The sequence below is a fragment of the Rhinolophus sinicus genome, chromosome 12 (assembly GCF_057876585.1).
Source record: "Rhinolophus sinicus isolate RSI-liver-muscle chromosome 12, RSI-T2T, whole genome shotgun sequence".
Taxonomy (NCBI): Eukaryota; Metazoa; Chordata; class Mammalia; order Chiroptera; family Rhinolophidae; genus Rhinolophus; species Rhinolophus sinicus.
In genome coordinates this window covers 41957112-41974596 of record NC_142512.1, presented here as the reverse complement: position 1 = coordinate 41974596, position 17485 = coordinate 41957112, and the positions used below count along the sequence as shown (strand labels likewise).

Sequence of the window (17485 nt, the reverse complement as noted above, 5' to 3'; positions counted from 1 at the left end):
ATAACTGCTTGACTTGGAGCTGACGGTCCTGGAAAAGCACACTTAAAATAAATAAAAGTTAAAATAATAATAATAATAATAATAATAGCTACCATCATCTTTCCGATAACCCTCTGAGGTGGGTGTTATTCTCCCAGATATATTGAAGAGGAAACAAACTGGGTGCTGAGGGACTTGGCCAGAGTCATACAACCTGGCTATACTTATTGCTCCAGGAACCAGGACAATATTCTTCTCTCTAAGCCTCAGTTTCCCCATTTGTAAAATGGAGATAACCATGTTTCCTGCCACTTAGGTGATGAAAATTAATTTGGTAATCCATGTAAAGTGTTCAGCATAGTGCCTGGGATAGCCAGCTCTCAGTTCTTTAGTTGTGGAACATGTTATTATTTCTTGTATTATTAGATTCATGTGCTATTGTCAGGGATCATTTTTAGAGACAGAACTGATTCTGATATTCAGGTTTCAGTTCTTAAACCCTAGAAGAAATGCCAACATCTTAGTTTTTAAACCCTAGAAAAGATCTTGTCCTGTTTATCTTTGTGTCCCCCACAGTGCCTGGATCATGATACTCAACATACGTTTCTTTAATTGAAAATACAGTGACTTAATCACATCTCTAGGTAGCGGCCAGGGAGCAGGCCTTCACTTCACATTGTGATCTGTTATGAGGATTAAATGGCTTAAAATACGCAAAGTGCTTTAAACAATTCCTAGTGTGTAATGTGTAGTGAAACAATTGTCCATGCCAGCTAATCGTCTATTCTTTCACGATTAGAGAAATAAGACAGCATAGAAAATCCCAAATGGTAACTCATCCTCAAATCACTTTGGTGGGCTCTGGGACACAGTCTAGTATATTTCTCTATTAAGATCTATGTTGGATTTGGCCCAGTAAATAAATGAGTTTGTAATCACTAAAGGATGATGAGAGAGATTCCTTAAACATTAGCCATGGATAATCTATAATCAGGTAATAATGCAGTATTAACTAATATTTATTGAGCATTGAATTTTTGTTTGTAATTGAAGCAATATGGATCCATAGGCTAAAAAGTCAAATAGTTCTGTCTGGCTTTTTGTGAAAAATGGCAATTCCTTTCCCTAGTTCTTCTCACCACCAATTCATGTTATTTGGAGCCAACCACTTTCAACTCTTTTAGCTCTTTCTTCCTTATTTTTATCATGCTTATTTCTAAATAATGTGCTTATACTAATATTTCTTGATTTTTTTTTTCAAATGTAGACATTACCTATTGAATTCCCATTATGGAAGAAGATTTAGCTCTCTCAAATTATCCTCCATTTCCTCTCCCACACCCTCACAATATATTTTTATCAAACACATGTTAGGTCAATATTTACTTTTTATATTATTATGATTGTAAATATTATTCACAGTTAAACCGTGTTGTGTGGCAGGCTTACAATGATTACATTTTTTCCTTACAATTTAATGCCCTTTTTTTTCTCATGTGCTTAGTTTTCTATTTTCTTTCCTTCTTTCCTTCTTTCTTTCTTTCCTCCTTCCTTCCTTTCTGGGGAGCATAGCGCACAGTGGCCAATGCGGGGATCCAAACGGCAACCTTGGTGTTATTAGCACCATGCTCTAACCAACTGAGCTAACCGGCCACCCCCTGTTTTCTATATTCTTATCACTGACTTTGCTCTACACACTTTAGAGAAGTATAAATATTTTTTTTCAAACCCACTAGCTATTCCATCAGATTTCTTTTAGTCTAGCCAACAGCCTTCCTGGGTCCTCTGTCCTCCGGTATCCTCCGGTTCTCATCAAGACTGGGTGTTTTTCAGGCCTGCGCAGTTGTTAATCCTGCCATGTCTCTACACAGTCACCCTGGGAATTCTCTTTGCCTTTTTCTCAGGTTGTTTCTCTGCTTTCTGGATCTCAAGTCTCCCTTTTTCTTGTTTTACTCCTTTGTTTTGCTGTAGAACATCTGCTGGTGGCTTCCAGAGAACAGTAAATAGGCAATAAATTTTTTCGAGTTCTTGCAGGTCAAAAATGTCATTTTTCTCTTTCACAGTTGATGAATGGTTGGCAAGATATAGATTTCAAGATTGAAAACCATCTCTTTTTAGAATTTTCAGGGCATTACACCCAGTTCTTCCTGTCCAGTGTTTTGGAGAAGTCTAACATTGTTCCAATTCCCAGTCCTTCAGAGGTGACCTATTTTCCTCTTTAGAAACCTTTAGGAGCTGCTCTTTGTCATATGTGTCCTGAAATTTCACAATACTGTACCTGGCAGCAAGTTATTTTTTATTCATTGTGCTGGGTCCTTTCAATTTAGAAACTGTCTGTGCCCTTAGTACTAGAAAATGTTTACATGTCATTTCTGTAGATGCTCTTTCTTCCATTTTCCCCATTCTTTCTGGAAATCCTACTATTCAGATATTGGGTTGATCCTCACATTTTCTTATCTTTTCTTTCCCATTTTCCATCTCATTCATTCAACAAATCCTTATTTTGTGCCTACTATGTTCCATTTATTAATCTAGGTACTGGGAGTATAGAAGGGAATAAAACTGAGAAAAATACCTGTTCTCATGGAATAATAAATACGTACTATGGAGAAAAATAAAATTAGGGAAAGAGGCTAGGGAGTTCAGAACATAGGACTCTAATTTTAAATAGGATGATCAGGGAATAGCTTACTGAGAAACTGACATTTGAATAAAGACCAGAAGAGGAGGAGGCAACCCACGTGGATATCTGGGAAAGAATGATAGTTAGAAAGAACAGCATATACATAAGGCCCTAAATGGGGCAGGCTGAGGCAGGAGCAGGCTTGTGGGATGAAGGTATAACCGGGAGGTCAGTGTGGAGCAGGGAACTGATGTGATCTGACTGACCTTTTTACAAGATCACCATAGTACCTTTGTTGAGTGTAGGGGGTCAGGGTGGAAGCAGAACACTTAGTAGCTATTGCAATAATTAAGGAGAAAGTGAGGGTGGTTTGACCCACCTATTTACTGTTTTCTGGGAGATTTTCATAGCTTTATTTTCTAACTCTTCTATTGAAATGTTCATTTCTGCTTACGAAATTTTAACTTCCAAAACTTATTTCTTAATGTCTGAATCTTTTTTCTTTTTTGGCATCCTATGTTCCCTGATGATGTGATCTTATATTTCCGTGAATATTGATTATAATTTTTTTATGGTTTTTTTTGCTGTTTCCATTATCTCTGGTTTCTCTGAATTCCATTTTCTGTTTATTTTGTTTTGTTTTTGGGTGGAGGTATCAGTCTTTCTTATTACAGGTTTCCTTCAAATGTCTGGTAATCCTTGGCTATTCCTTCTTACATAACAGCTGAGTGGAAGCTCTGTGTGGATAGGGCTTCCTGAATGACAGATTTTTCTGTGGGCTATTTGGGCAGGAACCACTTTATCTTAGGAAGGCCCCATCCCTCATTCCCATTTTTTGGTATGTGTGTTTTTTTCCCCTTAAGCCAATTCCCAGAGATAGATCCTGTCTCTTGCTGAGAGAAGCCCGACCAGAATGTTGGCTTTTACCAATCTGTCAATTTGCAGCATGGTATCACCTTCCTTAGTTTGTGCCAGGTATCTTAAAATCTCTCTGGTTCAGCCTTCCAGAGGAAAACCCTCCGGCTTGCTACCTGGGTGGGAAAGGGATTGAGTCTAACTGCTCCCTAAACTGCCCTGTAACCAGTCCTCCTGTTTTCAGCCCCATCCACACCCTCACCTTCAGTGGTACCTCCAATTCCCGAGCCTTTCAGGTTACCTCAGCATTGTTCAACTTGTTTCCTGGCTTCCCCGCTCCAGGGCGTTGCCTTCTCCATTCTACTAACGCCATTTCCATTTAGAAGCTTTCCAGTTTCCAAAAGGTTGTTGACATCTCATGTCTGCTATTGTCCCTTATTCAGGTCTCTTTGTCCATGTGTATTCATTCCCTTCTCATTCTTTTACTGTCACTGTAGTGGGGTTTGGAGAGTGAGAAGAGGTAAATGTGCCATGTGCATCCATGTGATTCAATCTGCCCCATTTACCCTCAAGTCTCTTTACAATTTTTAAATTCTGTGTGTTCTGCCTCTCAGTAGATAGGGAGCTCTTTTCACTGCTTAGAGATGTATTGTTCGGACTGGGGATTGGGTGAGGCAGAGGGTAACAAAGGAATAGAAGATACACACCCTTCCTCCAAAAAGTTACATTCCCTTTGACTCTGTCAGGGTAGGTACGGGCCATTTTTCCATTGTGTGATTTGTCAACTACTCTTTAAAAAGCAGGGAGGTCCTACTACCCCTCCTGTGTTTTCTGTAGTTTGGCTAAGGGAGTAAGAGGGCTGAGTGGGGTCCTCAGGATGGTCATAAAATGTAAAACTCTGATTCATAACCCACACAAAGTTAGTGGGGGACACTGGCAGAGATAACCAAATTCAATTTCCTTATTTTATAAAAAGGAAACAGAAGCCCGGACAGCTTTATTTGAGTTTTATCAACTTTGGTCTCTTGAGAAGTACTTCTCTGAAATAATCGCTTGAAAATGCAGAGTTCTTAGCAGTCATTGGTCCTTTGGTTTTCAAGTTCCCTCTGCCCCAAGGGGCCCCTTGCTGTTTCTCAGGTCAAAAGCAGTTTCAGAGGTCGTCCCTCTCATCGCTGCACCCAGTTTTACTTTATGTAGCACTCGTTAATTCTTGAAAGTATGTAATTATTATTTATCTGTATCCCTCATTGGAATGTAAGCGCTAGAAGAGATCACCGTTTAATCCTCAGGGCGAACTGGGATTCGAAACAGTCTGGCTCCAAAAGCCGCACTTTCAACCAATCCGCTATATTATGCTGCCATTTGGTGACTAAAGCAGAGGAAGAGCTTCTGCAAACACAAGGAAGCATGAAGGTAGAAAAAAAGAATCGCACTGAGAAGGCGAGCAGGTGGCAAACACCCAACTCCGTGTGTACTATGCCCCCTGTGACCTCCCCGGAAGCACTTGCTGCTCTGCGGAGCGGGTGCGCACGCGCGGCAGCTGGGGTTGCCCTGGGCGGCGCGCGGAGCGGGGACGAGAGGGAAAGTTCCACTTCCGAGGCTGAAAGGCGCCTGCGCCGGCTAAGCTCACGTCAGACGCGCCTTCTTGCTGCCTCCCTCCCTCGCCTGCGCGCGCCGGGTGGGCGTGGGAGGAGGCGGGGAACAGGGAAGAGGAGCGAGGGGGCGGGTGTCGCGGGTGGGAAGGAGCGAACCGGAGAGCATCGTCCTGAGAAGAGTGAAGGCGGCAAAATGGCGGACCGCTTCTCCCGCTTTAACGAGGACCGAGACTTTCAGGTAAACACGGGCGTCGCCGAGGATCCGGGGAAGGCGCTGGCCAAGCCGGAACCTTTTCCTCCTCCCCTCCCGGCTCTCTTTCCTTCCAGGTTGTGCTCTGGCTTACGAACCGGCTCACTCTTCTCCCTCCTCAGATTTCTCCGGGGGCCTCCCGGCTTGAGGCGAGGCCGCATCTCCTCTCACCCCGTATTCTCTTATCGCTTATACTCAGGCCGCCGGTTTTGCGGCTTCGGCCTGTTTGGGCTTCTGGTTTCGGAACCCCGGCCTGTCCGCGGGTGGAGGCCTGTGCTTTTCTGGGTCTTCCCAGCCTGTGGAAGAGCAGGGCTAGGCTCCCCGGGGAAAAGAGGGTTGGGTCGGGAAGATTTGGAGCGAGTGTTGCTCAGACCAGGAATTCCGAATCCCTGGATTTTGCTTGCACGGCTCTCTTTGAGAGTCCTTCTCCGTCTTGCCTCCTTCTAATAAATAAATTCATTGTCTATTTCTCCATTTCTTCACCCGGAAAAGGGTGCCTTCGTGGTTAGTCAAACATTGAGATTTCCCGGGGCATAAATGTTGCTGTTGACATTAGGCCGTTAATTGGATTTGGAAAACAGCAAGTTATCGGACTATGGTTGATGTAAGCTTCGCCCCGAATCCTACCTGGAAAGATTTGTAAGAAGCGTAATGATAATGGACTTTCCAAGTGTGTGATAACTAGTGCCCAAACCTTAAATTTTCTCTCTTCAGTTGCAAATGTCGTATGGGAAAATGCCCTTGTGATGACAACCATCCATTAGTGAGGAAAAAATAAAGGCAAATTAGAGTAACTCGTCTTTCGACTGTTTAAAATACCTTCCTGTTGAGCATTGTTACCGCAGAAATCTCGGCGACTAAAAGGGATTCAGTAGAGATTGGCTATTTCTAGGGTAAAACACATCCTTAGAGTCTCAAAGAAACTACTGCATTACTACCGCATATCCTGGCAACAGCAATTTGGGTCAGAGGCTGAACATCACAACTCAAGTTTTTATCCTGCTGCAGATCTTCCTAAATGTATTAATAGCACGGGAATACACTGTAGATATATTTCAGAAGGCGGTTTGAATTCCCTGAGATCACTGGGTTGGTAAATAAATAGGTTAAATAAGCAGTTAAACCAACACAGAACAGTCGAGTGCATAGAACGCTTATTTGAAGTTTTGCAGCCGTAAGGGATCTGGGGCTGTTCAGAAGCCTTGTGATCATGCGCCTGCTGTACAGCTGCAGCACAATACACGATCTCAAGGTGTTTAAGGATATAGTGCAGGTCCAGGGAAGTTTGAAGCAGTTCATATTAGCTGTTTGATCCCTGAGAAAGATTGCCCTGTACCTAGCAACATAAAACGAGTAGTTTGCAAGAGGTGGGGCTTTAGTAGTAATTTTTAAAGAGACATGTTGATATCTAAAACCCACCGTGCTTTTCAGAGGAGACAATTTCAAGGTGACCTAATAAAATTGAAAATAGGTAATATGGACAGTTAAATTTTGAGGGGAAAATGTCTGTCAACTACAGGATTTCAGCAGGCTTAAGCAAACAGGGTTTGCAGGATCTTGAAAGCAGATTTTGAAAACTGGATAGCTGAGTATGAATGCTGTCACCTGGAAAAAAGGAGAAAGCCTCTGTCTTTTCAAATAAAATGACTTGTTTCTGATGCTCTAGTTGGGCTCAAAGCAACTAAAACCTGTTTTGAGTTGCTTGGTAGTCTTTTTAATATACTACATGTATTTTAAGCTTAGTTCCTGCCTTTATGTTGAAATGACGAACTCGAGCTGTATTGGGTCAGCTAGGAAAATGATTTTTTTTTTTTTAAGTCAGGTGTCCTAGCAGTATAGGTAAGTAGGGTATTGGGAACGAAAACCTTTTAGACAGTTATAAGATGTTAAAACTTGTAAATTTTCGTGCTAACATTTCTAAAAAACATTCATTTAAACATAGTTAAAGTATTTTTCTGGCTGTTTTATTAAAGGGAAAAATATAGATTTTCATTAATTATGTCCTTCGATTTAGATTATTGGAGAGAAAATGTAATAGGATGCTCCTGCATATCGTATATCTAAAACATTTTTCAAGGTCAGGTGATTCAAAACTAAATGTGGCCTTTTGGTAGGGTTTTAAGTGATAAACAAGGTGAAGACACTGAATACACTTGAAAACAAATCCAAAGTAGGTTTCCAAAGACAGTACATAGATCCTGTTGCTTTAAACAGATCTTATAGCACTGGAAATTTTTCCATTCATCTTCTCTGGTAAATTCTAGATGGCTCTCATTGTCTTTGCCTTTAATTTGAAAAGATGATTTAGAATTGTAGAATTTCACTCTTTCCCAGTTTACCATTAAATGCAAATTTTGGAGAGTTTGAATGTTGTCTCTTGAACTTAGTATGGAGTCAGAGATGGGTTTGCTATTAGATTTTGTGAACACCTAAAGTTTCAAAGGTGTTTTGTGTACTATAGTGAGGAACTTAACTAGGGTATGCCACTTGAAGCACTTATGAATATAAAGAGTAATCATTACCAGGGACATTTAAAAGTTTTTGATAACTTCATTATAATAATGAACAGGTACTATTCTATAGGCTTTGCGTGTATTACCTCATCGTCTTCACAATTACCATGTGAGGTAGGTACTGTTACTCCCATTTTTAAATGAGGCAGCTAGAGTTAAAGAACTTGGCCAAGTACACAGCTGATAAATGGCAGACCCTGGATTCAGACTCCAGCTTTTTGACTCTCGAACCTGTGCTCAGTACCATTATCTCTACTGGCAGTTACATATTTTATATCACTAATTGAGTCATCAACCGTGGAGGGTAAATTTATAGGTCACAAAGAATAAATGAGCTTTTAGAGAGGTGATACCATTAGTTTTTATCTGTTCTGTTTTGTTCAGATCTGTTTCATGTTGGTCTCCCAAGGGCTTCTAGGGAGGCTCGGAGGGTGGTAAGTTACACTGTCACAGAGGATGTATTGTTAACTTGTTTTAGTTTGACATTCTTTTGTGTAGCCTTTTTTGGTAGTATTTTGTCTTTGGAAATCTTTGTGATCTAGGCTGATGTATTTATTTTTTTAAATGCTTTAAGAATTTTAACTACTCCTTTAAGAATCTGTCTTCAGTTTCTGAATGAGACATGACTTCTACCTACATTAACCAGATTGAGGCATATCTGTTCACAGATTGAAATGCTACACAAACTAATGGAAAAAACATAATAACATTTAGGATATGGATGTAGTCAACACTTTGAATAACAGGTTTACTAAAAAAAGTTTTATTTGTACAGTGACATACAGCTAAGGTGTTAAATACACAGCTTAGCATTTAGTCGTTGCGCAGCTATTAATGGTGATGCAGCTGAATACTAGTGACGAAATGTTCATCAGTTTGTGTACCTGTAGCAGACTGGTGATTTAAAGTAGCCTTTCATTTCCTTCTTGTTCTGAATGTATTTCACATTAGATTTCTAATGAAAAAGAGCTACCATACTAGTGAGTGATAAAGTAATGAAACAGATATTAAAGGTCATAACAAAAACATGAAATTTTCCAAGAACTTTCTATAATCTATAAGCTATATAAATAAATCATAATGATAAATAGCAATAAGCAAGTCATGTATTTTATGTAGTATGTTTGTAGGATTCCTCTTTGTGTTCATACGTGATACTAGGATGTGACCTTCAGATCATTTTTATTTGAGACCATTAAGTGAGGAGGTTTACCATTTAAAAATACTTAGGTCACAGAAGCATATTAGTATATTTGCTGTGTGGTCCTGTGTAATGGAGTTGGCATTCTGATGTAGGCATGCTGGGGATGAAACATGGGCAAGTGTTCTAATCTCTGTTTTCTGGATCTCTCCCATCATCTAGAAAAGATGCCACTAGCTATGAAAATCAGTGTCACCTTTGCTTGGGATACTGAAACTTAGGCAAAAGCATTACTTTTCTCTTTCCCATACATATTGTGATAGGGAAAGGATTAGAATGAAAGCAGTGTGGATTTCAAAATACTGATGATTAAGACATGTAAAATTATTGGTTAATACATTCTCGGGATCAAGAGTGACCAAGTAAGGTCAGCATAAGGGAAGGCTTCCTGGTGGTGATTTGAAGGGGAAGGGTATATATGTAAGGCAAAAAGTGCTTGAAAACATGGGCCAAATCAAGGAATAACATTATAAAGACATAATTTGCATTGGAGGGAGAATGGGGTTGGCAAGAACTATGATCATAGGGCTTCATGTAATGGTATGCTTATATGTTTTCAAAGTAGGCATGGGAGACCAAGAAGAAAGAGATCTAGACGAATATACTATTAGGCTGATTATTACAGTGCTATTCTAGTGCCATCAACATTATAGAAAAATAGGTGTCCTGTTGTATTCTTTTCTTTTGTTCTGTATATGTCATACAATTCTCAGAGTACTGCAGAGACTTTTATAACATTTTCTCAGGTCTTTATGATAAGTTACATAACCAGAATGAAAATTTGTGACTAAAATATATATATATATATATATATATATATGTATATATATTTAGCTGTTCTGATTGTGCTGCTTCATAGCTGAGATTCATTTCCATATAATTTCTATCTATTTGGGTACATGGTAAAATGAAAAAAGGATAGTGTTTTCTTGATGTGGTCAAGATTACCATTTTCTGAAATGGAATAGCAGAAGTTCATGAGATCTTGAATTATGGATTTGAAACCCATGTAGAGGTTTCTTTGTTCTTGTGATTTAATAAGTTTCTAATATTTTATTAATGAAAATGGATTCCAGCTTGAGTTAGACATCCAGTTCTTGAATTCTATTAAAATTCCGTCCCTGAAACAACTTGGTACTTTTGCTTGTAGTCTGGCATTAATTCTCTTTTCATAATACTAAATTGCCATTTAGTATTAAGTGAAAGCTGACTCGTGATAATTACCAAAGGAATTACAAATGACCATCACAAATACTGAAAGAAGTCATTGATTTGATATTGCAGTGAATACCAGAAGATGTTGTAATGATTTTTCAGTTATAAAAAGTGAATTGTCCATTTAACTATGGAAGTCCAATCAGATGTGCTTAATGCATATTGTATTAGTCAGTGCAAAAATTAAATCTGCCCAGGCTGAAAAATAAAATATGCTATATTGTCATGCTTATACTAAATGATTTCTTTGGGATTTAACAAATGCATTTAGTATTTTACATCTAATTTAGGAATGTATGGGAGAAAAAGTAGCTAAAATTGCTTTGACATTGTATATAGGTTATTAACACATAATGTTTTAGCAAATGCTATAGATAGTAAGGAATTAAAGTTAGAGCCAAAATGGGAGTTTCCTATTCTTTGCCTTAATTTTTGTTTTTATTGACAGTGTTGAGATCAGATAAATCTTGTATTTTGCGTTACTCAAGCAATGAGAAACTATCTTCGTAATAGTATGTTTGGTCTCATGTTACAAGGTATCAAGTCATCTTTGCCACTCTGTGGCAGTTATATTGATTTCAAAGAGGGATTTCAATTTATCTCTGTTTTGTAGAACTGAAATACAAAACAACTCTTCAGGTTTAAAGTAGTAATACAAAAAAGTAATTTGCATGTTTTGTGACTGACATTTTAAATGATTGTTAGAAAAGTCGGTACTCATATCTTACAGTTCATGTAACATTTTCCCCGAGTTGATGAGGGAATTTTTCACCCTTTTTAGGCAGCACTGATCGAAAATCAAGAAATGAATTTCATACTCTAGGTCTTGACTATAGAAGAAACGAAAACTGATGCTTGTGGATTATATGCTGTAGTGTCTGTCCCTTGTTGCTATGAGTAAAATTATAAGGTCTCTTGAAAGAAAGGGCAAAAGAGGTTGAAAATTTAATTGGTTTACTACTACTTTAGGGTATCATCTGCACCAGATATAACAGGGGATATATTTACCTTGAGAATATTTTCTAGAATATAAACTAATTTTTGAAAAGATTATTGAATAAAACTATTTGAATAATGGTTGTACTCAGAAGTATGTATATGTCTGTGAGGGAAGTTGGTTAAGAAGTGGTGTTTTCAAGCTTTTGTTCTAGATGGAGCGATAACAAAAGTAACAATATTTAGTTTATTACTCATAAGACCAACATGATTATCAGATGAATAGTATAGTCAATAAATGCAAAACTCTAAGGAAAGGAGAGAACCCTTAAAGTGGGGTGAGTGGACCTGCCTTTATGAAATTAGCATTTCAGCTGAATCTTTAAAGATGATGGGATTGCATCCTTGTAAAGGAAAAGAGTGGGAAGCATTTAGTTGGAGAAAATAGCCAGGGCAAAAATGTAGAAGTGAAACAAGCAGATTGTTTTATAGGACCAGTGAATAAACCATTGGGATAGGGAAAAAGTGAAAGCTAGGGTTACAAAAGTTTTAAGTTGTATTTTAATGCTTTAAGCACAAATGTACTAGCTATTTAAGATGTTTAAATGGGGATAGACATCAAAGCAATTTTTCAAGGAAGATTAATTCAGATACAATTGTGTTAGACGTGCTATACTTATATATTTACAATTAAAACTGTGATAACCAGTGTCCATTAACCCGAGTTTATGTGAGTGGGGGAAAGGATGTACAGGGAATGATTATAATAATGAACTATATGAATTTAAGCTTGGAAGGAAGATAAGTGAGGACCTTTGGGGTCGCAGGGTAGGAAGGGGGTATATTGAAAAGTTGGATCAGTGGGTTGTAGTTTCTGATGGGGTTTAAGAATCAGAGTGGAGGTGCTAAAGGGAATGAGCTGTAAAGATAGGTTTGTGGTTGGAGAGCACAATATTTGAAATAGAGATTATGGAAGGGTTGAGAATGTTGATAATGACCATGAGAGTAAAATGGCTACGGTGAATGGACAACAAGATCATTATAGGAAAGGAAGTGAAGGAACCGAGGCACCAGGATGTTGTAAAATAATCTAACCTGGATATTAGAATGGTAGTATTGTATACTGTCGTGGTTTAATAAGTGCTCTTATATGCATTCTTGTCTAATTCTTCCAGTAACTCAGGGAGGTAAAGAATAGGTAGTAACTCTATTTTATAGATGAGGAAACTGAGGCCCAGATAAATTACTTTGCCTAGTGTAGAGCTGAGTTTTGAACTTTAATCTGATTTCTTTTGCAGCGTTCTTTCTGCTGTGGTATATAGATTGGCCTCTTTTTGAGGAGATGAGTGCTGGTGTTGTCTACAGAATGCCAAGCATTGTTTCTCTTTAATACAAGGCAACATTTTTCACCAATTTACCGGTAGGAAATAGTTGGTATGCTTATCATTAAATGTATTTTTTTCCAAAACATCTCAGTGTTATAAGTTTGATTATGACCTGTTGTTGGCCTTTTTACTGTGATAGGTCTACCAGACAATTCCATTCCATTTTCCAAACATGTATTGAGTGCCCATTTGTTAGCATGGCATCATAAAAAGGATAAGAAGATAAAATCAGTCCTTTTTGTTCATTTGTTCAAAAAGTAGTAAAAAGGAAGATGGGCGAGGAGAATGGTACTTGTACAGGAGACTGTCAAATTAGGGTACTATAAATTTATCTTTGACCAGTACCAGCATCAAAAGTTGAGTGCTATGATGTTTAGTGGTGATATCGTCAGCTACTATTTGTCAAGTATGTATTACATGCCAGGCCCCATGCCAAGGCATTTTGGAGATATTTATGTATTCCAGGTAACCATCCAAACCAGGGGGTGTATCCCTCATTTTACAGATGGGAAAACAGGCTCAGAGAAATTGAGGCCACACAGTTAGTAAACTCAGATTCGAACCTCGATCTCTCCTAAGATGTGACTTTTCCTGTGGTTCCAGATTGCCTCAAGTAGAAGATCCAAACTCATTAACTTGTAAGACTTATAAGACTCTCAAGCATCTGGTGCCCTTGTAACGGGTGTATCTCTTTTCCCCTCATTGTCTTGCCATCCTGCAGTTTCTGTTGTTATCTGGACCTGCTGGGCTCGTTCATTATTCTTGTTTTTGCATATGTTCTTACCTGTCTGGAATTGCTGATACTTATTCTTCAAGACTCAATTTGATGTTATCACTGACATCTTTCCTAGGCAGAGTTAGTTGCTTTATTTTCTGTGCTCCCACAGCACTTTGGTCATATTTCGGTAATAGCACTTTTACTAGTAATCGTAGTAGGTAACAGCACAGCGTGCTTACTCTGTTAGGCGCTGTGTCATGCACTATTATTTCATGCAGTCCCTCAGTAAGGTAGGTTCTATTATCCCCATTTTACAAATGAAAAACTTACTCAGTTCACACAGCTATCAAATCAGAGGTAGCTTTCAGGTTGGACCAGTTTAGCTTTTAAGCACTGTGCTGTTTTACCTCTCCTACTACTGTGTTTCCCCGAAGATAAGACCTAGCTGGACAAGACTTATATTAATTTTTGCTCCAAAAGACGTATTAGAGCTGATTGTCCGGCTAGGTCTTATTTTCGGGGAAATACAGTATATACTTCCTAATTATAATTTATCACATCTCACTGGACTTAGAACTGCTTGAATGAGAGTCTTTCTTGTTTTATTCATTTTTCTAGCATTGAGTCAGGGTCTGGCATCTAGAAGTTGCTCAGATATTTGAATTAATGGTTAAGTAAAACCAAGTATGTAGGTTTAGTAGAGTCTGAGAACAATGTCCAGACTTGGGGATTCAGCTTCCTGCTGTGCTGTGGATTACCTAGGTTGAACTATTTCTGTGATATCCTATAAAGCCAGTTGAGGGCTATTTCAAGTGTGGAGGTTGTGTTATGGATAGTTATAATCTTACTTTATTATATATTGTATATCATTACAGCAGTCATCTTTTAATTATGAGTTTACTTTTGTGTGACACATTGTACATACACTTGTTTTTTTGTGGACTAGTGCAGAATTTATGTTACAGTCTGAATAGATGGAGCTCTATTACCAGCCAGTGGTAAAAGAAATAATATGCATTACTATGACTCCCAAAGGAATTCTTAATTTAACTATTGTCTTCCTACCATTTTGAATGCCTCAAGAATGATTGGCTGTATTTTGCATGTGTTTCTGAAAAAAGTTGATTTTTCCTGTGGGATTTTAAAAAGTTACTACTTTTCCGGTGTAGTGTCTTTTTTGGAAACCAGCCCTTTCTTGTTCTAATCAAATTATCAAGAAAATTTGATATGTCAAACAGGTGTACGTGTATTTTTAGACAACTGTGTGATATGCTCATACCCTTGACCCAGTGTAATATGTTTTCAAGTTCTTAAGTTATTTGCTGAGATTGCTAGCCAATTATCTTTCCTACCAATTTACATAGAATTAAATGTAATAGCTGAATTTATTCTTCTGTGTTATTGACTGACCTCAATAGTGCTTTAGAATGATAATTCATTGCTTTGTACCTCTTTAAACCGCACAACCTATGCAGTAATCTGTAGCGTAATTATTTGGATCTTACAGCTAGGGAAACAGGCATAGTCCTAGAGAGAGGTTTGGTGATTTGCCCAAGGTTATACAGCTAGCAGATGGTAATAATGATTTCTGGTGTCTCTGACTTCAGACATCTTTGGTTTTTATAATAATACACTGGAAGTCATTGTAAATCAAACTATATAATCATGAGAACAATAGTGAAGAATTAGGGTTTTTGAGGAATTGACCACAATGGTGTTTCTACTTTCTAAATTGAGATAAATTTTAATTTAAGTATACTAATAAAATGACACCAGTAATCCCCAAGAATGTCCATTTCTTTTTGGATAGGCTTTTCCTCTTCAGACATTTTTTTAAATTAGTTTATTTGGAATGAGTAAGGGAGAGCGGGACAGAGATGAAGTCTCTTATTTATTTGGTGACAGAGGAGGACTGGTTGTGTTCGTAGGTGGAATATGAAGCTATCCTGAATGGTTCTGTCTGCCAAATACACCATTTTTGTTTTCCCATGGCAGCTGAGATCAGCATTATTATATGCTTTGAATTTAGGAAGTCCAAATTATAAACAAGTGTGTTATTTTTTGTGAGGTAGGGCTGTGATTAATCGATCTACTTAGTGACGTTAGACTATCTCTAAAGGAATAATGCTAAATACAGTACAAAAGATAAATTTGGTTGGGGAGATTTGAAGCAGAGAGAGACAGGGACGTTCACAATATGCAGTTTAATATCCAGTGCCAGGTGCTAAAAGATAGGGTTATGAGTGATGCACTATACTGCCAAAGATAAAACTACTTTAAATTTGGCTCATACCTAGTCTAAATGGCAAAAGTCAGACAGGATTTAAAACTTTAGTCTGTATAATCTTCATGTTAATAATTGATTTGTTCATCAGAAACTTTGGATCCACTGATTTAGACTATGAGTAATATTTTTCATTAAATTTTAAAAGAAATTATATTAAATTTTAATAGTCATAGGGAGACAAGAGACTATTACCTTTTTAGGGTCTTAAATATTGTTTTGCTGTTTGAAATTGTGTGCTGTTGATTCTGATCTTGAAAGAATTGTCCTGATAATTTCTTCTTCTAGCTCTAATTTTTCCTGTTAATTACCATACAGTTAATCACTGGAAAAGGTACAGACAGCTGTGGGATTATGTGGCTTCCCAAATCAGCACTGGTTAGCAAATAATAAGATTCCACTTATATGGATAAATTTAGGGCAGTCTGTCTCTATATTTAAATAATCACCACAGCTAAATTTGTAATAGATTCCACATTTGTCCTTGTGCTTGAAAGCAGAATCCTTGACCTGTAAGGAACTAAAGCTACTATGTATTTTGCAGGTCATCCAGGTTCTATTAGTTTTTAATTAGACCTGCCTGGAGTTGAAGCTTTTTTTGAGAGTAGAGGCAATCGAAGGAAAGTTAACTGGGTGTATGTGTACAGATATGTGCATTAAAAAATCTTTTAACATTTTTTAGAAAAGTGAAATTGCTTCTAGTCTGGTCCCTTTGAACTTAATTTTCTGATCAGCATAAATGAAAAGCTATATTTCAATTCTGAAAGCCGACAGTATTTAGAAAGGAAGAGTTGATTTAGACAATGGAAAAAAAAGTGTTCATGCAGTCATCATTAAAACTAAATTTTAGGAATGCTTTAACATAGAATCTGTGTATTTTCACTAGAATGACCATATGTTCCAGTTTATTCCTTTCGTCTTGGCATAACTATTATTAGCACTTCCTTTTACTCTAAAAGTGCCCTGGTTTGTATGATACATTATGTATATGATCTTCCTAGCTCTAATGGGAGTTGACAGATCTAAATGAGGTTTTGAAAGCAGGGTAAAGCTGAAAAAAATACTTTTCAAATCCCTGTAGGGGTCTTCAAATAATCAGATGCCGTACTATTTTTGAAAAGAATGATCTTATTAAGTCTAAGTTCATAAGAATGACTTGAAAAAAATTTGAGGGGAGGAGGCAAGAAATAAAATATTTATCATCACACCACCACCACCACCATTTGTGCCCTGGGGATTTGAAATCACATTTTATATTCCATTCTTCCTCTTTTTTTTTTTTTTTTTTTTTTGGCTTTTCTAGTACAACATTCAAAAGGACAGATGGATTCAGAGTGAAAAGTAAACCACTTACCCTTCTAAAAGACAACCACTATTTCCAATCACATGTTTATTCTTTCAGAGATACATAATACATATACAAGCATTCTCTACCTTTCCAAAGGGTAGCTGCAAGCACATTTTTTGACACTTTGATTTTCTCTTAATAATATGTGTGGAGATTATCCCATAGCTAAAAGGTTTTTGTTTTTATTTGAAACTAATTTTAGATTTATAACATAGTTGCAAAAATAACAAGAGTTTTGGTGTACCACTCACCCAACTTCCCTTACTACAATAGCCATAATATAATTATCAAAACTAGGAAATTAAGATTGGTACAAAAATATTAACTAAACCATAGACCTTATTTGAATTTTACCACTTTTTCCATTAATGTCCTTTTTCTGTTCCAGGATCCCATCCGGGATTCCACATTGATTGCATTTAGTTATTCTTTGTCTCCTCTCACCTATAACAGTTCCAGTCGGTCCATGTCTTTTGTGGTAACTAGAAGGTTTTGACTAACTCTGCTTTCTATAGAGAATATTGTTTCAGAATTATGGAGGCAAGGTGATTTTTTTTTTAATCTTTGGGTTTTATGTAATGTA

At 37.5% G+C, this 17485-nt stretch overlaps 1 protein-coding gene across 9 annotated transcripts in view; it reads left to right on the top strand.

Annotated features, from left to right (window-relative positions):
* Window positions 1-5010: 5010 nt before the first annotated feature.
* Window positions 5011-17485, top strand: part of GPATCH8 (G-patch domain containing 8) — a 79455-nt gene continuing 66980 nt past the window's right edge. For 4 of the 9 annotated variants that reach the window (XM_088802264.1, XM_088802267.1, XM_088802262.1 and 1 more), the window contains exon 1: window positions 5226-5290. Coding sequence is in view for 2 of the 9 variants with exons in the window: in XM_019752268.3 (XP_019607827.3) it covers window positions 5246-5290 (45 nt within the window). In the remaining 7 variants the exon portion in view is untranslated. Of the gene's footprint in view, window positions 5291-17485 lie in introns of all 9 variants that reach the window. The other 5 variants (XM_088802263.1, XM_088802266.1, XM_019752268.3 and 2 more) reach the window with 4 other exon arrangements.